General features: G+C 43.7%; 1 protein-coding gene across 5 annotated transcripts in view; it reads left to right on the forward strand.

Annotated features, from left to right (window-relative positions):
- The window catches only part of CDK14 (cyclin dependent kinase 14), a 701,555-nt gene that overhangs the window by 585,223 nt on the left and 90,858 nt on the right, over nt 1-25,474 (forward strand). For all 5 annotated transcript variants that reach the window (XM_073581965.1, XM_073581962.1, XM_073581963.1 and 2 more), the window contains one exon: nt 1,858-2,001. In XM_073581965.1, the coding sequence (XP_073438066.1) occupies nt 1,858-1,973 (116 nt within the window). In that variant the 3' untranslated portion in view covers nt 1,974-2,001. The remainder of the gene's footprint in view (nt 1-1,857; nt 2,002-25,474) is intronic.

Genomic DNA, 25,474 nt, shown 5'->3' on the forward strand with positions numbered 1-25,474 from the left:
GCCTGGGTGGATTGGTGTAACATCTATTGCCGGAGCCCCTGCATGGTACCCCTGCTCTCCCATGCGGTGACGCTGTCACACTCACCTCCGGCTGCGTCGGCGTCAGGTGCTCCCTCTTTTCCTTGTGCATGCAGCACACCTAATGCGCGCGCTCCCGTGCTCTTAAAGGGCTGCATTCGCACCTGCAAAGATGCCCCTAACCAATAGCTGGGAAGCATCTTGTATAAAAAGCACCCTCATCAATAGTGAGGTGCCTGAGCAACCCCTATAGTTTGTAAGTGGTAATACATGCTCACAGGAGGTGCAGGAGCACCCTGACAGCCACCCTTACGAAGGAACTTGCTATTACCTGTCTCTACTGGGATCTCCATGTGGTATTTGAACCTCTTTTCATCATACAGAGCGACTATGTGATCAAGGCCTGAGTGGGTCAAAACATTAGCTTTGCATCTTTGTACGAGTGCCATCATTTTTGTCCGCCACTTGCACTTGTGTTGAACAATCATTAAAGATTATTTTCATGAAAAGTCTGGAGTGTGTAGTGAAACTATTTATCTACTATACAATCTTAAAGAACAGCCAACAAAAGAAAGACATTAACTCTTGCTGTACCAAAAGGAAAAAACATTTACATTTCATCAAAATCAGAGCTGCCACGAATCCCATAATAATTCGTGACACTGGTCATCTGAACTAGTGCATCATAAAAAAAAAACTGCTTTAATCCATGTGTTATGTGTTTGTGCATATTTTATATATGCTTGTGTGTATTATATATACAAGTGTCTGTGTAATGTGTAAAGTGCATCTATTGCAGATCATAGAAAGTTAAACAAAATGATAAATTGATCTCTACATCTTATTCCAGTGATATCCAGATTTTTTCTTAATGTGTAAATGAGCTGTTAAGATCTATGGGCCGGACATAGATCTCTCCGAGAATCGTCCTCCAGGGCTTATTTTGAATGAAAGGAGACGTTGCCAGTGTGAGACATGTAATGACTGACAGTCTGCTCTCCTGATCTACATATCTCACACTGGTAACGTCTCCTTTCATTCAAAATAAGCCCTGGATGACGATTCTTGGGGAGATCTATGTCCGGGCCATAGATCTTAACAGCTCATTTACATATTAAGAAAAACATAGATTTCTCTGGAATAAGATATCTGGATTGCAGATATCAAGGTATCATTTTCTTCAGCTTCCTATGACCTACATGCCCAATTGGATTAGCATATGCATATTTTACATTTGTATGTCTAATATGAATATATATATAAATGTGCGTGTATGTGTGGATGTGGGGTCTGGTGGAGGAAGAGGGCCCAACACACGTCTTACACTGTACCCCTTCACTGTCAGTGTCCATGCCTCATAAACAAACCGTACCCATGACTAGCACAGGAAATCTTTGTGGGTGATCGGCTAATAAGTAAGTTCTTTTAGCATTTTATATGCCTTTACATATTAATGTACAGCGTATTAGAAGATTCAGCAGAAAAACAACAACTCTTATAGGCTGATTTAGTAAGACCCTCTTACCCGGTGCCGTAATGGTGAGCTTACAGGTTTTTATTCATCTTTCCCACAAACTGATAAAGGGAGAAGCTTTATAGATTTCCTTTATAGCTTATAGGGTTTTCTTAAGTTTTTTGCAGTCTGCGAGAGAACCTGGAAGCAAGTGTTCAATTTCCCTGCAGCGCCTCTGCAGGGGAAAGTAAGTACTACATACTTTAAATCAGTGGGTGACCTTTGTAATATGCGTGTAATGTTCGATGACTGCACCCATTATGGGTCCATTTTTCATTACCTTATTTTATGAGCAGCTTTAATGTGGCTTTTTTGTTTTCTTGCAGTGTCATCCATTTTTACTGTACCGAATGTGAAGTTACAGCCAGAAGCTGGAGACAGCATGCGGATGTTTGGAAAAAACAATAGTTTCAGTAAAAGCCTCTCAATCAGCAAACACTGATGATCTTGCATCACGTGGCGGGATTTAGGTGGGTGCAAAGTACAATGTTGATGAACAGATGATAAACAGATGAAATATGTATATGGCTCCTTGTCTATAAATCATAAATGCAGTTTTTTTAACTTATGGTTATATTACTGAGTGTGAGAGATGGCGTAGGTAAAATTTAAAAAAAATCATATTTCATCAGTACTACACCTAATAAACATTGTAATATATATTAGAAAAATCCACTTATGTCTTCTCATGGATAGAGATGGGTGAGCCCCTGGATGTTTGGGTCCCAGTGGGTTTGGCCGATCAGTTAAAAAAAAAGTTCTGTTCGGGTACCAGAACAATACCCGAACCCAGACCCCATTCAGGTGAATGGGGGAGCCCTAACATCCAGTGTTTGCCATGTTGTCATGTGCATGACAACACTGCCTGATCGGCAGTAAAATCATTGCCACCGGTCAGAGAACCGCGGTTCCCACGCTGTCAAATGACAGCGTTGAGCCTATGGCTGTGATCGGAGGTAAAAAGTTTACCTCCGGTCACTGGTGTTGGGTAATGGGACTACTACTCACATCAGCCTACACTTGCTGCTGCTAATAATAGCGAGAGCATGCTGTGGTTGATGGGAGTATACATCAATTGTTGCTTGCGCTCTAAATAAATAATAAAAAAATTGTATATTCCCCTGTATTTTTGATAACCAGCCAGGCAAAACTGACAGCTGCGAGCTGCAACCCTCAACTGTCAGCTCCAGCAAGGCTGGTTATCAAGAATAGAAGGGTTCCCATGCCATTTAAAAAAAAATTATTTAAATGAATAAAATAATCTGTGTGGGGTCCCCTCTGTTTTTGACAACCAGCCAAACTAAAGCAGGGGGCTGGTATTCCCAGGCTGGTAAGGGGCCATGGATATGGCCTTCTGGAGATGGCAAGTGGGGTTCATATTGTAGGGTTGATGTCACCTTTGTATTGTCCGGTTACATCAAGCCCATGGCTTAGTAATGGAGAGGCGTTTATAAGACACCTATCCATTACTAATTCTATAGTTGTATTGTAAATAAACACACAGCCAGAATAAAGTCTTTTATTTGAAATTTAAAAAAAACGCACTTTTACTTTTTTATTTAAAAATGACAAACACAGTTATACTCCCCTAATGCCCATTCCATTGAAGCCATGGTCTCCTGTAAAAAAGAAAAAGCAAAAAAAAACCCACAACCATATCCCTCAGCTGTCCATCGTTCTGTACCACGCCTTACTCCATGTCTGAGGTTTAACAGTTTTCAACCTGGAAGGTGCCAAGATGCGACCGTCCAGGCTGAGAACCACTGGGGAATGAGCTGCTGCTAGCGCATCATCAGTGACTAGCGCCACAGGGCCAGTGGGAAGAGCCAGGCAAAGTGCCAGAATTGGTGCATCCAGTAGATACGCCTTTTCTGAGTGACTGTGGGCTGCTATTTTTAGGCTGAGGGGAGCCAATATCCATGGTCCCTTACCAGCTTGAGCATACCAGCCCCCAGCTGTGCTTTATCTTGCCTATTCTTGATAACCAGCCTTGCTAACGCTGACAGGTGAGGATTGCAGCCCTCAGCTGTCAGTTTTGCCTGGCTGGTTATCAAAAGTACAGGGGAACCCATGCTGTTTTTTTTTAATTATTTAGATCGCAGGCGCTGGTTGATGAATACTTCCATCAGCTGCCATCTGCGCTCCCTGTTATTAGCAGCAGCAGTCGCAGGCTGCTGGGAGTTGTAGTCCTATCACCCGACGCCTGTGACCAGAGGAAAACTTTTTACCTCTGATTATAGCTGCGGGCTCATGCTGTCCTCTGACAATGTGGGATCTGCAGTACTCTGACTGGTGGTATTAAACTTACAGCTGATCAGAGCCGCCGGAGAAAAACCCGGTGTTCGGGGTGCCGAACCTGAACAGTAACACGGTCTTTACAGTAGGTGTTTGGTACGGACCCCGAACTTTACTGTTCGGGTTCACCAATCTCTACTCTTGGACATTCTCATTTGTTTTCAAAATTCTCAATTCACAGGTAAGAGATGACAGTTGGTGCTAATAAAGTTCTATGAGTAGAGAACGTGCAACCAAATGTCTATAGTGCCTCACTCCCGCCATAGAATTTTAAAAGTACCAACTGCCATCTCCTATCTCGGTAATAGGAAAAGCTGTCTCTTAACTGAATACAGATTTTTACCTATGAACTGAGAATGAAAGATCAGTCCAGGAGCAGAATGAAGCAGATTTCTCTGATAAGATTTATTAGATCATTGCTTATTTTCATGTTGTTTACTATTGATTTATGTACTAAAAATGAACTCTTTAAATACATTTCTAATATAAAGCTTGAATGTGTCTCATTTGTACTATTGGGATGAGCATCTTTTTTTTTTGTGATTCCTAGCTGATAGACGAGACAAATTTCACCTCCTCAGGGCAAAATAATACTGCTAAAAATTAATTTAAATATTTGCTTTTGGCAATTTCTACTAAAGGGGTGAAATTTAAATACATGAATGTGGCTGAAATATTAAGTATCATATTTGCATAAAATTGATTTCAATTACTGTCGGGTCAAAAATGAAGCAAATTGTTAATTTCTACAAGTGTAGACATTTTCTGTGTTAGAAGGCAAAACCAATTCACTGTGTTATATGTCGTGAAGGGTTTCAGGTGGTGGAGTTTAATACAGGGATTTAAGATATGCAAATTAGAACTCCTCCAGAAGGGAGGAACAATGTTTTTGACGGTGCAACTGTTTGCCTTCTATAAGTCATATGTTGGTTGCCAGCACTGGCTGGGAGAGTATTATGCATGCTTCGCCCCTGGGCTGCATAGTGCAGATGCAGAACTTTATATCCAGACAGGACATTGTCTAAGTGCATCACTAATCAGCACAAGGGGGAGGTGATAGGTAAAGTTGGACTAGCCACAAAGAATTTGCCACCTAATTTGCTTAAAAAAAAACATTTTCCTAGGAGGTAGGACCCTCACTGATCATAAAATGACAGAGTATCTCAGTAATATACCATGTATTCATAGTATGGGAATATCCCTTTAAATTGTAATGGCTTTATCCACCTATGCATCCATTATTGCTTCCATACATGTAACATAAAGAATAAAGGGACTTTGATGCCTACATGGCTACAGACGAGAACGTCTGCAGTATCTGATCCACTTGTGACTATATAGCACTGGACAAGAGCTGTAGACACAAAACAGAGCAATAATAATTGGTTTTAAAAGTGTACAGACCTCTTTAAAGAGAACATGTCACTTGCTCAAAAAATTGAGCTATATACATTGATAAAATCCCTGAGCTCCCCTGATTCTTCTGCTTTTTTCCGTTTTGCGCTGCGTCGCTCCATTGCAGAGATATTCACATTTGTTACTTCTGGAGCGCACTATGTGAAATCTCTGCTTGTATAGCAACTAAACGTTTCTTCAGAGTCTTCTCTGAGGGCATGTCCTTTCACCCCACCCAAATACTGCCAATCAGAGTTCAGTAGCGTCTGAGACTTATAAACTGCTAGTTTAGCTGCTGAGCTGTGATTAGCAGCAACTGAAAGGGAGGGATGAATGTGCACACTCCCAAAGGAGACACTGAACAAACGCCACAAGGAGAGATTTCACATACTGCACTCCAAAAATGACAAATGTGAATATCTCTGTAATGGAGAGATGCATCACAAAATGAAAAAGTGCGTCAGAATCAGTGGAACTCGGAGATTTCTACAATGTATTTAGTGCAATTTTTAGGGGGCAAGTGACAGCTCCTCTTTAAGTAAATGAAGAGTTGATTAGTTTCAACAGCTCTCGTTTCTATGATGTTTGCAGTTATGACTATGATTTACAGACCTTTTTTTTTTCTTTTATCTTATGGTGGGTGTTTATTAATGTAGATTCCCTTGTTTGTTTTGATGTTTGTTTTGTCTGTATTTTTTGTTTTTGTTTTTAGTTTTTGAAAGGTGCTTTCTAGCATGTCATATGCGCACTGTGCTACATTATTAATGCCAGGACAGCAGCTAAGTCCCACTAGACAGTCTTTATGCACTTCCAACATTCGATGAAGTGTCTTAACATAAAAGCGTGTTTGAGTTGAAGTGGCTGATAGCCTGGGATGACATTTTAATTCACAGCGGACAATGCAAAAATGACAATGACTATGAAGGGAAGGATTAAATTGATTACCGTAATTTATTTTAATTGAAAATGGGAAATATAATAATGTAGTATGTAGATTTTATTTTTATTTTTTTTGTACAAAATCCCATGCATGGACATACAAGTGTATCCTTCATTTCCCACGGATAAAGTTCTAGGAGCTGCACAAAATGAAAAGTTTTAAAAGAGTCTTCTGGGAACATACAAAATTGGTCTTAATATGGAAAATGTTCTAAGAAGAAATATATCCCGTGCTTTATTCCCCCCTGCGGCTCTACCACCGCCACTCAGTTACTTCCTTTTATCAGTCACCTGATGTATTACTACAGAGCAGTGCCAACAAGCGTGTTGTTTTTTTAAGCTCATGCGGAGTCGGCCTGAGAAAAAAATTGCGAATGGCAACGTATATATCGGGTGGCACACCCAAACAAGTCTATGGGTGCGTGCAAAAACATTGGACTGCACTCGGATGTCACCTGATATACACCGACTCAAACAATGAAGAAGATGGAGAAAATAAGCTTTCCATCTTCTCCCCACCTGGGATATGATTCTGGCATGTGAGCGGATCAAAGCACTGACACTCGGCTCACGCTTGCAGAAGCGTTTGAATCGAGTGTCATTACATATCACATCCGATGCTCTCGCATCATCAAATGCTGTACGCTACTATGAGCGAGCCCTTAGGGTGAGTTCCTCAAGAGGAAGAAGGCACTTCAGGAAATGAGAATGTGTTTTTGTTTTCTGAGAATTTTTTTCAACGTTTTTGTTGTTTTTTTTGTAGCATTTTTCCAGCATTATGGTATATTTTTGGGTGTTTTCCATCTGCATTCAAAAAAAAAAAAAAATGAAACCACCCATGCGTCTTCTAGACATCTTTTGAGCCTTCCCATTGACTTCTATTATAAAGTATAGAGCATCTCCAGCTCGTTAAACGCCTGAAGAATGGACCGGTCTCTTCTTTTTATTGATTGGTGCCGTTTAGTTATTTATTTTCAGACTTAGAAGACTGATTATATGAACTGCGAGTCATTTTAACAAATAAATGTATACATACGTTCATTCTTTAAAGGGAATCTGTCACCTCATTTTAGCCCTATCAGCTGCGGCCACCGCCATCAGGGGCTTGTCTACAGCATTCTGTAATGCAGTAGATAAGACGCCGATGAAACCTGAAAGATAAGAAAAACACGTTAGATTATACTCACCGGGGGGGCGGAGTCGGGTGCGGTGGGTGTCGCGGTCCGGCGCCTCCCATCTTCATACGATGACATCCTCCTCCTTGCTTCTCCCTCGGTTCCTGCGCAGGCGTACTTTCTCTGCCCTGTTGAGGGCAGAGCAAAGTACTGCAGTGCGCAGGCGCCAGGAAAGGTCAGAGAGGTCCGGTGTCTGCGCACTGCAGTACTCTGCTCTGCCCTCAACAGGGCAGATAAAGTACGCCTGCGCAGGAGCCAAGGGAGAAGCAAGGAGGAGGACATCATCGTTAAGATGCGAGGCGCCGGACGGGACGGCGACACCCATCAGACCGGACCGAACGCCGGGGTGAGTATAATCTAACTCTTTTTTTCTTATCTTTCAGGCTACATCGGGGGCTTATCTACAGCAATACAGAATGCTGTAGATATGCCCCTGATGGCGGTGTCAGCAGCTGATAGGGCTAAAATGGGGTGACAGATTCCCTTTAAGAGCATTTTCTGGATGCTTTTTCAGGTTGGTTTCGGTGCGGAACTACCTGAAAAAGCTATTTTGCGTACAAACCCTCTGGTAAAAACAAAACTTTTTATAGGCACAGTTGACGCTTCCGTTAGGTCCTGTCCATCAGATTTTCTTGCTTTACAATGCCCGGACAACATGCTGCTTTATTCTGTACAGTGAAAAGCAAAACAACAAAAAATAAACCTGTTGGGAGTCCATCATGATGGAGTTGAGCAAAAGATTTGCAGAACCCTATTCCAGGGGCCACATCGGTGATGGCTGCCAGAATTCGAGAATTCCTATGAACCTCCTCCTACCTGCCGGAATCTCTGACTCCTCTTCTTATTAATAGTCACATCATGAAATTTTCAGTATGGAGTGACACTTGCGTGGCGTTGAATAGGGCTACTAATGAGTAGAGTGACAGAGATGTCATCTGGTAGAAAAAAGGCTCTGGTCTAGTGGCCATGGACTACCGATGAGTCCTCCAAACCTTTGTTGCTCATCTCTTCATCAAGGATGTGGTTCCAACGTGGGCGTAGCCCAATATATTCCAAAAAGACCTACGGTAAATTGTGGTAATATGATAAAAAACAAAGACAAAATATTAATAAAAAACCATGAAAAAAGAAAATTAAAACCAAAGCAGCTCGTCTTGTCATCTCATGATTTGTATTTCATCTTAAGACTAAGGACTTGATTCATTCTTGCTTTTATGCTTTTTTTCTTTAGTTTTTTGTGTATTTCATTTGCTCCTTATTTTTTTTAATTTGAACCTTTTATAAAGTCTAATTTATGTGTTTGCCTGTTTTTTTTATAGTCATCTTTTGGGGGGCAGGACTTGGGGGTGGTTTCAGATTGTTTTTTGTCTGTTTTCATCAATTATGACTTTTCAAAAACTCTCAATTTTTGCCAAAAAATGTTCTCCAATCCTTTACCTCTGGAGTAGTTTTATTTACCTATGAAAATTTTGCGCAAATTATGCACGAGAAGGGTTTGAGACATAAATATCATTTTTGGTTTTGCACAAAATTCTTGAACCGCATCTGCCATATTGAAGAAACCTCATCGAATATGTGCCTTAAAAAAAGAATGTGAATGTAGAATTGGGCGCTTTGATTAAAAAAGGTAGAAGTAATATTTTTTTTATAGTCCAGTACGGTGCACATAGAACGTGGGATTTCTATATTTCATTGTTACTGCATTTATTATTTTTTTATGCTAAAATTTTTCTACCGGTATCTTGATGTTCCTCTGTATTCTGTTGTCATGGTGTTTAAAAAAAAAAAAAAAAAATGTTCCCCTTGAAGGAAATATAAAATGTTCTCCTGTATAACCTATCTACAGCTCAGATTCTTCTTCTTTCCTGGTACAAGCACACACGCCTAAAAAATAAAATAAAACTTTTTTTTTTTCGTACCCAGGCCGGATGACAAGACGGATGTCTTTCTGGGGCGACGTTTTGTTTTGCACCATTTTGTAATACACAGTTTATCTTTGTAAAAGATCTGCTGCTGAACGGAGGCATAAATTGTTAAAATTAATTACCAAACCGGCTGCATCTCCTTTGGGGAATTTACCAAAGGATCAGCGGCTGTATTATAAATGTAAGTGTGACTGTGTTTAAGGAGGTGGCAGGGGAAGGGCTTAAAAATAAAAGGGGGAAAAAAAAGAGAGAGAAAAAAAATCACTGTAGTTTTTTTTATATATTTTTTCTGTTTATAAAACAAATAAAGTGATACAACAACAAACATAAATAAAAATAATAATAATAATAACAAAAAAAAATAAAGGGAAAGAAATAAATGAACATTTTAAAGGTGTTTGTTGCAGAATAATCTGTTTTTTGGGAAGAAATCTGTAATTACCAAGCCCAGGCTGCATTCAGTCCTGTCCTAATTTTCCCACCAGCCTTTCAATGCCTCAGCTGCCTCAGAGACTATAGTATTCTCATTAGATGGAGGCAGAAGCAGCTAAGCTCGGTATCCTACTTCATATTCCCTCTCTCACTGGCTTTTCCTTTTCTATTCTGCCTTGGGAGTGACTGTGAAGATCATTTGCCGGGAATGATTGGCAGGTTAGAAGATTCGATCAGATGAGTTGTTCTTAGCGCGGGTCAAAAAGGCTAGTTAGCAGGAGCTGTCGAAAAATGCCAGCAGCATTCGAAATGGGAAATGTCATGACTTCCAGGCAGGGGGTGCCACCTGGAACAGAAAGCCCCCAGCTCATTAGCAACTTGCCAGGATGCAAACTTAACTATGGGGAGCAGGAGAGGAAAAGATAATACCCAATAGGGAAAATTATTGTGAAGTGGAATTGATTTCATGTATAATTTGTTTATCACTGGAGGGAACAAACGTTGTCCTCTCGACGTGCGGAGGAGCCCGGACTGCGAATGAAGCGATTTAGCATAATCTCCAGGTTGGGCTAACATTCAGCTGAAAAAAAAAAAATGGGAGACCCCTCTTGTCTTCACCACAGCAATGATCGGCGCACGTTGCATTAATTAGCATTGACGTTAATGCAAAAGTATCATCTAGAACGCCGAAAGGTGGCAAAAGGACAATCAGGAGATGGGTTAAAGGTGATTATAGCATTACTGGCTGTCTTGCTGCTACAAAATATGTAATTATGACCAAAGCAGTATTGTAAGTACCGTATATATCCTGAATGTTTTTAATGGAAAGTCCATGCTCCATTTCTCATTTACTCAGCCACTGTTCTTTTTACTATGTCTGCATAAGTAAGTATCACCCGGCAGTTCAAATTTTTTTGAGATCCAGATCATATCATGATAGTCCGAGATATATCATCATAGTCATTAAAGGGGTTCTACAAAAATTTGTTAGAATGGTGCCTTGATAACAAGCAGATCACAAAGTATCCCCCTTCTGGGGACCACCAGCGATCCACTCCTATCTGCTGGAAAACCTGGCAGTAAGTGTTTATTAACTATGTACATCATTGACATGGAAAAATGATTTTTACATCTGATAGTAGTTGACTTTTAGTAGAGATGAGCAAACTTGTTCGGAAAATGTTCGCCAATCTCAAATTCGGCACAAAAGTAGCACATTCGGATTCGTGTTCGGATTCCCGAGCTTTTTTTCCTCAAAGTCAGCAAAATTCGGTCACAGTTCAGTAAATGATCGTGTTTCCACGAATGCTTTTGTTAGGACTTTGGCCAAGATAGTGGTGCTCTAATATAAAAAGCATACATGTTGTTTTGCTGGCGCCATTTTGTCTGTGTAACAGCACAGAGAGGTTGTTCGTGCTGCTGCTGCAAGTTGTGATATGGTTAGATAGGATCATGTCCTGTGTGAAATCCACCTTCCAGCATCTGACTAGTTTGTGCTAATCGTGTTGTGCAGACATGAGTCCACATTTTCTAATCCAAATAGTTTGGGCTAGTATTGTGTTGCAGTCAGGACTCAGGCGGTCACATTTGCTAATCAAAATCATCTGGGCTAATATTGGGATGCAGGCACCAGGCCCAATTTCCTAATCAAAATCGTGTGGGCTAATATTAGGGTGCAGGCCCCAGGCCCCATTTCCTAATAAATATTATTTGGGCTACTATTGAGGTGCAGACAGGAGGCCTCATTTTCTAATACAAATAGTTTTGGCTAATACTGTGTTGCAGTCAGGACTCAGGAGGTCAGATTTACTAATCAAAATCATTTAGGCTAATGATGGGGTGCAGGCACCATGCCCCATTTCCTAATCCGAATCGTGTGGGCTAATGCTGTGTTGTAGTCAGGACTCGGAAGGTCACATTTGCGTTTGGGCTAATATTGGGGTGCAGGCTGGAGGCCCCATTCACTAACCAAAATCCTTAGGGCTAATATTGAGGTGCAGACACCGGGCCGCATTTCCTAATCAAAATTGTTTGGGATAATATTGGTGTGCAGGCATCAGAACATAAATACTGATTGAAGTGACTAACAGGTCTGGGCCCACGGTTGTGAAACAGCTGGCTAAAAGAGATGAAGAGTATATTCAATGGGAGTGGGTAAAAGCGAGGTCATGGTGGAAGGAGGAATAGGCTTGGTGTTTTCCCTCCTTTAGCCATGCAACAAATACTAGCTCTGACAAGGATTTCTAAATGAGCCCAGATTATAAAGGGGAAAGGAGTGGCTAACCAAGCTCCAACATGACCGATTAACCCCTGTTCTGCCAGGAGAAATAAACACATTTAAAATGAAGGAGAAGTGGTTCTTCTCAGCGCCGGAGTAAGAGCAATCAGACGCTGCAGTCTTCTGGCTCCCCACTGTTGCGGTAACCCCGGGACAGGAGATTAGTCAGATTCTGTACACCACTATGATGCATCCGCTGCACAACTCTGTCGGATCTGCTGTACACTCATGATGGATCTAATGCACAACTTTGATGAATCTGGTGCACAGCTGTGATGGATCTGCTGCACAACCCTGTTGGATCTGCTGCACAACCCTGATGGATCTGCTGCACAACTGTAAAGAATCCACTGCACAACCCTAATGGATCTGCTGCATAATCATGATGGATCTGCTACACAACTGTGATAGTTCCACTACACAGCTTTATAGATTAGTACACGTTTCAGCAGCTTACTATTGATGATCACATTATAGGGGTCATCTAATGTAGCTCTGTGCACATGGATGCCATAGAGGGGACCTTCCATCCTCTTTCTGCTTCTGCCCCCCCCCCCACTGTAAGCCATAGCAGAAAATGCTACTGCAACTAATCACTCCACCTGCAGACAACTTATCGCAATCATATATCGTGTTGGCCCTTTCAGTTGAGGGGATGTCGAGTTTCCAAAAATGTAACTTTAGGCTCCAGTACTGTACCTCCATCACAATCTATTCCAAGATCCTCTCAACCATATAATGCATTGCCTTCACATTGTACATGATATATGCAGAGACGTACTTGTACAGTAAGGTAGTGCTCTGCTGTCTTCTCATGTTGCAGAGGGGCGTTCAGCCCCCCTGAGGCATCGAGGCCATTCAGCTGCAACCTCTGCACCCCATCTAGCGACGTCAGATAATTTCAGTGGCATAAATCTGCTCCAGTCCTATCCTTTAATGAATATATCATCTTGTGTACATGGAAGATCTCCATGTCTCGGAAAGACAGACAGCAGCGCCTAAATTACAAGGAGTAAGGAGCAGGAAGACCCAACATCCTTCATTATTTTTGCTTCTGCGCTGTACTAATGTTTAATTGAAAGGCAGTATGAGTTGTGTTTTGACATTCTTATCTTTTAGTACCAGGCTAGAACCTGTCAGGGTGAGTTCCTGAATCAAGCAGCCGCGTTCTTGGCTCTCGCAGAATCGTGCATCTGGTTGGGAAAAGCTGCTCTTCTTAGCCAAGAAACCGGCAGCCTCCCTACTGAGCGGAGATGAAGGCCGGGTCACATCTTTGGCAAGAAGTCACAGTATAACTATTTATAATTGGTCATAAGTTTTGTATTGCCGCTGATCTTGTTGCAGAACAGCAATGATGGAGTATTTCCGTACGGATATACAGTAACAAGCAGCCTGGAATAAAGAAGGAATTTTGGACATTTTTTTTACCTCTACTTTAAAGGGTTAAACCCACCTTAGACATTTATGATGTATACTGTAAATGTGCCATAAATGTCTGATCGGTGTGAGTGCCAGGGATGGCACCCGCATCTTTCTCCAAAAAGGGTCCCCCCGACCTTTTTCCAGAATGGATGCAAATGTCTCTCTATTCACTTCTATGAGACTGAATTATATAGAATGTTAGAGTTGGAAGAGACCTACAGGACCATCGTGTCCAACCCCCTGCTCAATGCAGGATTCACTAAACCATCTCAGACAGATGTCTGTCCAGCCTCTTTTTGAAGACTTCCATTGAAGAAGTACTCACCACTTCTTGTGGCAGCCTGTTCCACTCACTGATCATCTTCACTCACTGTCAAAAAGTTTTTTCTAATATTTAATCAGTATCTTCTCCCTTTCAGTTTGTCAATTGCTTCTCGTGTTTCCATGTGCAAATGAGAATAATAGTGATCCCTCTACACTGTGACATCCCTTCAGATATTTGTAGACAGTGATTAAGTCTCCTCTTAGCCTTCTTTTTTGCAAGCTAAACATTCTCAGATCCAACAACCATTTCTCATAGGACTTAGTTTGCAGTCCGCTCACCATCCTGGTAGCTCTTCTCTGAACTTGCTCCAGTTTTTCAATGTATTTTTTAAAATGTGATGCCCAGAACTGGACACAGTATTTCAGATGAGACTGACCAAGGAGGAGTAGAGGGGGATCATTACTTCATGTGATCTAGACTCTGTTTCTCTTAATACATCCTAGAACTGTGTTTGCCTTTTTTGCTGCTGCATCACACTGTTGACTCATGTGCAGTCTGTGATCTTTCAGTATACCCAAGTCTTTTTCACACATGCTGTTGCTTAGTTCTATTCCTCAATTTCTGTAGATGTAATTTTTGTTTTTATTCCCCAGATGTATAATCTTGCATTTCTCCCTGTTATATACCAATCTATTTGTTGCCCATTGTTCAAGCTTATCTAGATCCTTCTGAATCCTTTCCCTGTCTTCTCTAGTGTTAGCTATCCCTCCTAGCTTTGCATCGTCTGCAAATTTGATTAGTTTACCTTCAGGTCCCTTATCCAGATCATTTATAAAAATGTTGAACAACACTGGGGCCAGGACAGAGCCTTGCGGTACCTCACTTGAAACACTCTTCCAATTGGATGTGCAACCATTTATTACCACTCTTTGAATATGATCACTGAGCCAGTTATGAATCTACCTAACCATAGCCTTGTCAATCCCATACTTGGTCATTTTTTCAGTAGGATAGTTGTCACGTCGCAGCCAGACTCAGGGCCTGCTGTTCCGGCGTCGGCCACTAGGAGGCGCCGGACGTCACTGCCAGACTCAGGGCCTGCAGTTCCGGTCTCGGCCACTCGGGGGCGCCGGACCGTCACGTCGCCGTCGGACTCGGGGCCTGCTGTTCCAGCGTCTGCCACTAGGAGGCGCCGGACGTCACTGCCAGACTCAGGGCCTGCAGTTCCGGTCTCGGCCACTCGGGGGCGCCGGACCGTCACATCGCCGTCGGACTTGGGGACGGCTATTCCTGCCTCAGCCACTGGGAGGCGCCGTGGTTCGCTCCAGGGTGAGGGTGGTGGCAGAGAGGGGGCTCCTGCACAGGCATCTGGTGGGCGCAGGCTCCGCCCCTCTGTCAGTCATGTAGGGCTTACTGCATGTCCATCTGGCCTGGTCCGGGGGCGGTCCTGGTTACATCATCGGGCCGGGAACCTGTGAGGGAGGACCTGATCCCTCAAATACCTGGGGACTGGTCTTGCAAGCCGCCGGATATATTCTTGGTTCCCCTGCGTGTTACTGTGTGAATTGCTATAGTGTATACTCTGACCTCAGCCTGGATTCTTGACCATTCTATTGCCTGCCGTTTTTGTACCTCCGCCTCTCTTCCGACTTTTTGATGCTGACCTTTGCTTGGATTCCTGACTCTCCTTCTGCCTGCTGATTCTGTACCTCGCTGCCCTCCTGGTTTTACTGACCCTGGCTTGGACTTTTGACTCTCCCTCTGTCTGCTGATTTTGTGCCTCTGCGGCGCCCTGGTCTCAGACTCCTGCATCCTGACCTTGATTACGGGTTTTAGTTTTGACCCCTTGGTGGCCGTCCTGCTCTGGTCCACTGCTAATCTAGACAGCTACCTCCTGGGCCTTGCTACAATTCCAAATCCCTGTATAGGGGTTAAGGGTCTCGGGGTTACTCGGGGTGCTGTCCCCACTGCAGCCCAGATTCGCAGACGGCCGTCGCATTATATCCGGCCCAAAAAAGAACTGCTTTTTGTGTATATTTCCATCATATATAAAAGCAGTCTCCTGATTTTTTTTTTTCCCCTGAGCTGATTACCTGGCCTACACCTGCTCCAGAGCACAGCCTGAAGGAATACTCCCATCTCTCTATACCATCATGCTGCAGCCTGGAGGCTTCAAGGGAAATGCTGAGCGTCAGAAATCCACATTCCTGGGACCTCTGCCTCTGGGCAGCTCTGGTCGTGCTGTCCCAGAGGCTCAGGTATTGCCCGCAAATGCGGCTAAACTTTTGTTACCCGTTTCTCTCTTATTTTCAAAGAAATCTTTGTGTGTGAAGGCCTATGTGGATTGTGGTTCCGCAGGCAACTTCATAGATTTTTTGCTTGCTAGGAAACTTGGTGTACCTCTTTTAAGGCTTAATGCTCCTATTCAAACCACGGCGATTAATGGTACATCCATTATCCAGGGTGGAGTGGAATTTGTTACTACAGAGATTGTTATGTCAGTGGGGGCATTACACACAGAACATATGTCATTTTTTGTTATTTCCAATTTATCACATGCAGTTGTGTTAGGTATGCCATGGTTGCGCCAGCATAATCCTATTATTGACTGGCACCAAGGGGATATCGTGCGCTGGAGTCCACAGTGTCAGAATCACTGTATGTCGCTGTCAGTGAACCAAATTAAAATTAAAACACCCTTTATACCTTACGCATTAAGGGACTATGAGGACGTCTTTTCCATAGTGGAGTCTGAGAAATTACCGCCTCATAGAGAGTATGACTGTCCTATAGACTTGGTTCCAAGTGCTCGTCTCCCTAAGGGGAGAATATTTAACCTCTCTGGTCCTGAGCGTGTAGCCATGAATGACTACATAGCGGACAGCTTGCAAAAAGGTTTTATTAGACCCTCCACTTCACCTGTAGGGGCTGGGTTTTTCTTTGTAGAAAAAAAAGATGGTGGACTCAGACCGTGTATTGATTATCGTGAGCTGAACGCGATTACTGTGAAAAATCAGTATCCGCTTCCACTCATCCCTGATCTGTTTAATCAGCTACTAGGAGCCCGTTGGTTCACTAAGCTTGATCTCCGGGGGGCTTACAATCTGGTTCGCATAAGAAATGGGGATGAGTGGAAAACAGCCTTTAACACACCTCTTGGTCATTTTGAGTACCTTGTGATGCCGTTTGGATTGAGTAACGCGCCCGCCGTGTTCCAACACTTTGTGAATGATATATTCAGGGATATTTGTGGGGTATATGTAGTGGTTTATTTGGATGACATCCTGATTTACTCCGCTGATGTTCTTACACACGTGCAACATGTCCGTGCTGTACTCCAGAGACTTAGAGAACATTCTCTATACGCCAAGTTGGAGAAATGTGTTTTTATGGCTGAGGAGGTACAATTTTTGGGGTACATGATTTCTGCTAAGGGGTTTCGCATGGATCCTGCCAAGATCCGACCCATTAGAGAATGGGTACAACCTAAAACTCTAAAAGCGCTGCAGCGATTCTTGGGATTTACTAATTACTACCGTAAATTCATCAAAGGCTTCTCTGAGATCGCCAAACCGCTCACGGATCTGACCCGGAAGGGGGCTGACGTGGTTAATTGGAAGCCAGAGGCACTTCAGGCATTTTCTGTTTTAAAGGAGTGTTTTTCTGCCAACCCAATATTAATTCAGCCTGATCTAGATCGCCCCTTTGTGGTAGAGGTTGATGCCTCTGAGGTTGGGGTAGGTGCAGTGCTTTCCCAAGGCACTGCCTCTCTCACTCAACTCCGCCCATGTGCCTTCTTTTCCCGAAAATTCTCCCCTACTGAGAAAAATTATGATATAGGGAATCGGGAATTGTTGGCCATAAAGTGGGCCTTCGAAGAATGGCGCCACTTTCTCGAAGGTGCTAAACACAAGGTTACCGTGATCACAGATCACAAGAACCTGACCTACTTGGAGTCTGCTAAAAGACTGAATCCTAGGCAGGCCAGGTGGGCCTTATTTTTCTCAAGGTTTAACTTTGTGATCACGTTTCGTCCAGGGACGAAAAATGTAAGGGCTGACGCCCTCTCTCGAAGTTTCTGCCCCTCACAGGCTGAGGACTCGGAACCAGTCCCAATACTGGCCAATGGGATCGTCGTGTCGGCCGTGTCTCTGGACCTTCTGGAGGAGATCCGTAGATCCTCAGAACAAGTCCCGGACACGACGCCCCCCCAGAAATTGTTTGTTCCGGCCCCGTTGCGTCTACAAGTTATGAAAGAGTCTCATGACTCTGTCCTGGCAGGCCATCCTGGTGTTAATAATACAGCCAGACTAGTGACCAGGAATTTTTGGTGGCCGACGGTGGTTAAGGACTGCAAGGATTACGTACTGGCTTGCGAAACTTGTGCTCGTGCTAAGTCCCCCCATAATCGGCCTGCCGGCTGGCTCCAGTCCTTGCCTGCCCCAGAGAGTCCATGGACCCACATCTCCATGGACTTCATTACTGACCTGCCACCCTCAGAAGGGAAGACATGCATCTGGGTGGTGGTAGACAGGTTCAGTAAGCAGTGCCATTTTGTTCCCCTGTCTGGACTACCTAATGCAGAAACGCTGAGTAAATTGTTCGTTATTCATGTAATACGACTGCATGGCGCCCCGGTGAATATCGTGTCCGACCGAGGAACCCAGTTCGTTTCTAAATTCTGGAGGGCGTTCTGCAAACGGATTGGTGTTGAATTATCCTTCTCCTCCGCTTACCACCCTGAGACCAATGGTCAAACTGAGCGCACTAACCAGGGCCTAGAGCAGTATCTCCGCTGTTATGTTTCGGAACATCAATCTGATTGGGTGGAACATCTCCCGTTAGCCGAATTCGCCCTAAATAACCAATACCAAGAATCCATCAAAACCACCCCGTTCTTCTGTAATCTTGGTTTACACCCACGTTTTGGTTCATTTTCGGCTAAGATGTCGGACCTCCCGGGGGTAGAGAAATCCATACATCACTTAAGGACCATCTGGTCAGAGGTGAACTCAAACTTGAAAGGCTCCCAAGTCAGACAGGCTTCGGCGGCAAATAAACGGCGGTCCAAGGGGCCGCACCTGGGAGTTGGGGACAAAGTTTGGCTGTCTACCAAGAACATTAAACTTAAGGTACCGTCTGCCAAACTAGGCCCCAGATTTATTGGTCCCTATGAGATTTTGGAGGTAATTAACCCGGTAGCCTTTCGCTTAAAGCTCCCTCAGTCCTTCAAAATACCCAACGTTTTCCACAAATCCCTCCTAAAAACGTACCGCTCCCCAATTCAACCTGTCCAGTCCCCTCCTCCTCCAGTTTTGGTCAAGGGTACCTTGGAGTACGAAGTCCAAGGTATCCTTGATTCCCGATTAGTGAGAGGGTCCGTGCAATACTTAGTGCATTGGAAGGGCTACGGCCCAGAGGAGAGGTCCTGGGTCCCCGCTGGTGACATCCATGCCAAGGGGTTAATTAGAAGATTTCACCTCCTTCACCCGGACAAACCGGGTTTTGAGGGTCCGGAGGCCCCTCTTAGAAGGGGGGGTACTGTCACGTCGCAGCCAGACTCAGGGCCTGCTGTTCCGGCGTCGGCCACTAGGAGGCGCCGGACGTCACTGCCAGACTCAGGGCCTGCAGTTCCGGTCTCGGCCACTCGGGGGCGCCGGACCGTCACGTCGCCGTCGGACTCGGGGCCTGCTGTTCCAGCGTCTGCCACTAGGAGGCGCCGGACGTCACTGCCAGACTCAGGGCCTGCAGTTCCGGTCTCGGCCACTCGGGGGCGCCGGACCGTCACATCGCCGTCGGACTCGGGGACGGCTATTCCTGCCTCAGCCACTGGGAGGCGCCGTGGTTCTCTCCAGGGTGAGGGTGGTGGCAGAGAGGGGGCTCCTGCACAGGCATCTGGTGGGCGCAGGCTCCGCCCCTCTGTCAGTCATGTAGGGCTTACTGCATGTCCATCTGGCCTGGTCCGGGGGCGGTCCTGGTTACATCATCGGGCCGGGAACCTGTGAGGGAGGACCTGATCCCTCAAATACCTGGGGACTGGTCTTGCAAGCCGCCGGATATATTCTTGGTTCCCCTGCGTGTTACTGTGTGAATTGCTATAGTGTATACTCTGACCTCAGCCTGGATTCTTGACCATTCTATTGCCTGCCGTTTTTGTACCTCCGCCTCTCTTCCGACTTTTTGATGCTGACCTTTGCTTGGATTCCTGACTCTCCTTCTGCCTGCTGATTCTGTACCTCGCTGCCCTCCTGGTTTTACTGACCCTGGCCTGGACTTTTGACTCTCCCTCTGTCTGCTGATTTTGTGCCTCTGCGGCGCCCTGGTCTCAGACTCCTGCATCCTGACCTTGATTACGGGTTTTAGTTTTGACCCCTTGGTGGCCGTCCTGCTCTGGTCCACTGCTAATCTAGACAGCTACCTCCTGGGCCTTGCTACAATTCCAGATCCCTGTATAGGGGTTAAGGGTCTCGGGGTTACTCGGGGTGCTGTCCCCACTGCAGCCCAGATTCGCAGACGGCCGTCACAATAGTATAAGATACTTTGTCAAATGCTTTACTGAAGTCAAGATATACTATATCTACCACATTTCCCTGATCCAACCAGTCAGTGATTCCATCATAGAAGGAAATTAGATTAGTCTGGCATGATGACTTGTTTGCTACAAACCCATGCTCGGATTAATCACTGTATTCTTATCCAAGTTCTTATTTATACATGTTGTGTAATAATTTGTTCAAATATCTTTCCTGGTATAGAAGTAAGGCTAACTGACCCATAATTTCCTGGGTCCGTCTTCTTTCATTATTTTTGAAGATAGGGTAAACATTTGTCCTTCTCCAATCTTCTGGGACTTCTTCTGTTCGCCAGGATTTTTCAAATATTCTGTCTATTGGTTCTGTAATTTCCTCTGCTATTTCAGTAGCATAGGATGTCATCTGTACCAGGAGATTTACATTCATGTAAATTAGCTCAGTGTTCCCTCACCATCTCTCTGTTTATAGATAGTGTAGCTTTTATTCCTTCAATAGCATCTTGAAAATCAGTTGATGTCACATTTGCTTTCTTATACACTCACTGGCCACTTTATTAGGTACACCATGCTAGTAAGGGGTTGGAGCCCCTTTTGCCTCCAGAACTGCCTCAATTCTTCATGGCAGAGATTCAACAAGGTGCTGGAAGCATTCCTCAGAGATTTTGGACCATATTGACATGATGGCATCACACAGTTGGCGCAGATTTGTCAGCTGCACATCCCTGATGCGAATCTCCCGTTCCACCACATCCCAAAGATGCTCTATTGGATTGAGATCTGGTGACTGAGGAGGCCATTTGAGTACAGTAAACTCATTGTCATGTTCAAGAAACCAATCTGAGATGATTCGAGCTTTATGACATGGCGCATTATCCTGCTGAAAGTAGCCATCAGATGTTGGGTACATTGTGGTCATAAAGGGATGGACATGGTCAGCAACAATACTCAGGTAGGCTGTGGCATTGCAACGATGCTCAATTGGTACCAAGGGGCCCAAAGAGTGCCCAGAAAAAATTCCCCACACCATGACACCACCACCACCAGCCTGAACCGTTGAGACAAGGCAGGATGGATCCATGCTTTCATGTTGTTTACGCCAAATTCTGACCCTACCATCCGAATGTCGCAGCAGAAATCGAGACTCATCAGACCAGGCAACGTTTTTCCAATCTTCTACTGTCCAATTTCGATGAGCTTGTGCAAATTGTAGCCTCAGTTTCCTGTTCTTAGCTGAGAGGAGTGGTACCCAGTGTGGTCTTCTGCTGCTGTAGCCCATCTGCCTCAAAGTTCGACGCACTGTGCGTTCAGAGATGCTCTTCTGCCTACCTTGGTTGTAACGGGTGGCAATTTGAGTCACTGTTGCCTTTCTATCAGCTCGAACCAGTCTGCCCATTCTCCTCTGACCTCTGGCATCAACATGGCATTTCCGGCCACAGAACTGCCGCTCACTGGATTTTTTTTCTTTTTCGGACCATTCTCTGTAAACCTTAGAGATGGTTGTGCGTGAAAATCCCAGTAGATCAGCAGTTTCTGAAATTCTCAGACCAGCCCTTCTGGCACCAACAATCATGCCACGTTCAAAGGCACTCAAATCACCTTTCTTCCCCATACTGATGCTCGGTTTGAACTGCAGGAGATTGTCTTGACCATGTCTACATGCCTAAATGCACTGAGTTGCCGCCATGTGATTGGCTGATTAGAAATTAAGTCTTAACACACAGTTGGACAGGTGTACCTAATAAAGTGGCCAGTGAGTGTAGAACACAGATGCAAAATAGAAATCTAAAAATTTGGTCTTCTCATCATCATTCTTGACCACTTTACCCTTTTCCTCCAATAAAAATGTTATAGCATCTTTGACTTTTGCTTTTGACATACCCCCAAAATCCTTTTTTTATTGCTTTTGGTCTCCTTTGCAAGCCTCCTTTCATTACTGGCTTTAGCTCTTCTAACTCTTGTCTGGCATTCCCTGCAGACAGCATTATATTATTCTTTAGATATGCCCCTTTTCATTTAATATACATTTCTTTTTTTCTTTTTAATGAGTGATTAAGTTCTGTATTCATCCACCATGATCTCCTTAAATGCTTCCACTTCTTCCTTTTTTCAGGATTGCTACTGATTGTGTGGTGAGAATTTCATTTACCAAAACCTCCCATCCTTCTTGGACACTTCTGTCCTTCGAACATCCAGCCATTGGACCTTTCCTACCCTCTTTCTGAGTCCATTAAAGTCTGCCTTTCTGAAGTCCAACTTTAAAGTCTAAGTCCTCGATGGTCTTCCTTGTCTTGTAATCCAAAATGGGAGGATGGGATGATGGCATGATCGCTGCCTCCTAAATTCCCAGCCACCTTTACTTCCTCAACCATTTCCTCCCTGTTGGTAAGAATTAGGTCCAAGATTGCAGATCCTATTGTTCTCTCTTCCACCATTTGAAAGATAAAGTTGTCAGCAAGAGACGATAAGAATTTTCTGTGTATATATGGTGAATCTCTATGGTGGGAATACCCATTTAATTACCTATATTTCTATTGAGTCCACACACCAATGCGCTTTTCTGCACAGTGGTTTGGGCAGTTGATTGGGGTCTCAGGACCAGGACTAGGCCATTTAAGCTGTTCCAAAACATTTTCACAAAAGCTTAGATTTTGAGAAATCTCCTTATCCATGCACCTATACTTTCCTGTGTCTCGGACATAGATTCATTTTTGTTGCCTTAACCTGCATCCGAATTCTGTGCAAAGAAAATGTGACTTGTGAGACCCCCTTCTTGTTACCTAGCATACGTGGCACATGCCCAACAACCGCCTCCATGCAATAACCTCGTGCAGGACTTTTCTCTTTTTCTTCAAGGTACTAACAGTCACACAGAATGGTTCCATCAACTGGATCACAACAAGAACAGTTTTTAGCAAAACCTTGTCCAAAGTTGGTACTTTGGGGTGTCTCAGGGGGCACAACATCTGGCATTCTATTTCTTGGTATGTCCGCTTGAGTCCTCCCCGGTTCTTACTTTGTAGTTAATTTAGCAATTACCAAGGAAATTATTTCACTATATCTCCCTTAATAAAAAATAGTCACTCATGGTGCAGATTGATTTAAAGGGGTTGTCCACTTTTTGGGGCAATTATTTTTATTTCAATGCTTGTAGTTGGGACTAAAAAATAAGTTTTGCCATTGGTTTTATTACAAGTTTTGCACCGTTTGGCTGTTATTGGCGCTTTGCTTCCCTGCACATTAAGGAGGCGCCCGGAAAAAATCTGATACAAGAGCTAAAATCTCTCCCGTAAGACTGTCAGAGCCTACTGACAAGTTTTCCGTCATTCTGCATCCAGCAATAGACAGTATAAAACAGTGGCTATAGAAGGCAAACAGTGCAACATTTTTATTGTAATCCAATTGCAAAAAAAAAATATTTAGACCCAAATGCATGCATTTAAGTAAAGTTCCAAAGAATATTGGCCCCAAAGGTAGTTTTAAAAAAAGGCACAAAGGCAAAGATGAATCGGGGGCCATAGTGTACAGCATCCAGATAAATAATGCATGCAGAGCCCAGATACAAAAGGGCAGAATTGATCATGAGGGTATTGCTCGAAGTCCGATTTGGTGGAGACTACATTGCCATATTTGCAGCAATTTTATCAAAGTGTTGGACAAGGTCTGATAAATTCTGAGATGTTTTTTGCATTTTCGTATTCCACCTCCCCTAACTGGAGTTAGAATTGCAACTTAAAAAAAAATGCAATTCAGAATTCTGTTGTGGACTTATCTGTCTGCAAAGCTAAAAATAAGTTGCAAATTTTCCAAACAGGAAAACTGGAACAAAATCCTTGATAAATCTATCCTCCCTTAGTGTCCAGATAAATGGCATCATACAGTGCCCAGATAAAGTATCTGTATTCATATGCCAGATAAATGGTACTGTACTTACAGCATCCAGATAAACTGTCATATAGCATTCAAATAATATGTACAAGATTGTGATACACCATACAGAATCCAGATAAAATATACAGCAGCCAAACAAGTTGTACACACAGAGTCCAGATAAAAAAATACACAAAGTGTCCAGATAAACAAAATCTTTAATGCATATAATGCCCAATGAAGTAGCACCGTACTGAGATTTTGGATAGATTAATACCTTCTTAATCAGTAGAAATGCTTCACTCTCTGTAGCTGTTTGGACATGGCACAAAGACTATACAAATATACAGTGACTGAAGGACGGATAGCTGGAGTGAGTTTGGTTCATTCAGAGGAGAGGAAGAGAGATAAGTAAGGGAGTCTGCGCGGTCACAAATTTTCCATGAGTGGAGAGATTGGGAATAATGGCAACATCATCTTTCTATTAACTGCAACCATTGTTAACTAATTAAATGAATCATTACAAAAATCACAAAAAAATCGTTAGGCACGTTCTTCATGTACTTATCCAGCACAACAAATTAAAACCTACCAGTGTAATATTCCCAGGAACTGCTCTGATTTTCCTGCTGTGTAACTTGCCATCCACTGTTTGTTAACAATATGCCAGTACTCTAGGTGCCTGAACTTCCTTTTCTTGTTTTCCCAGCATGCATTTTTATATACACTTGCGTATAGTCATTGTCTAGTATATTTTCATTCATTTTTTTGTTCTTTTTTTTTTGCTTTAGGAGTAATTTATAGGTATTTTCTGTTGTTTTGGTACTCTTGAAATGCTTTCTATATTTTGGAATTTATTATGAGTCTTTTTGTCCAGGTTTGGTTATTCATTGTTCATGCCCTGAATTTTATGCTCAATATACCAGACAGGAGAGCAGGAGCACAGAGCTAAAGAACCACGCCTACGTCCTGTAGAGAGTCAAAGACCCAACTTCACTTCCCTTAGAAAGAGTCACCTCCACTTCCCTTAAGGGCCCGTTACACACAGCGATCACGCTAGCGAGATCGCTGACTTTGTGACACATCAGTGATCTCTCCAGCGAGATCGCTGTGTGTGACATTCAGCAGCGATCGGCCCCCCCGCTGGGTATCGCTGATCGTGCTGGATCGTCCTGGGCTGTTTTTTCATCGCTGGTCTCCCGCTGGCCAGCGCGCATCGCTGCGAGTGGCAGTGGGAGCCAGCGATGAGCGACGCTGCACGCTGGTTACCAACGTAAATGTGGCGCCCCTGAGGCTCAGTCGCCACAGATGTACTGCACCTTCTCCTAAGGTGTAGTGCCCCACCATCCAGGTAAGGTGGGAACTCCTTTCCATGCTCCAAAACTCGCACCCCACACAACAGGGTAGTTCTGCACAAC

Source organism: Dendrobates tinctorius, unplaced genomic scaffold (assembly GCF_039654945.1).
Source record: "Dendrobates tinctorius isolate UK_male_01 unplaced genomic scaffold, ASM3965494v1 ptg000070l, whole genome shotgun sequence".
NCBI lineage: Eukaryota > Metazoa > Chordata > Amphibia > Anura > Dendrobatidae > Dendrobates > Dendrobates tinctorius.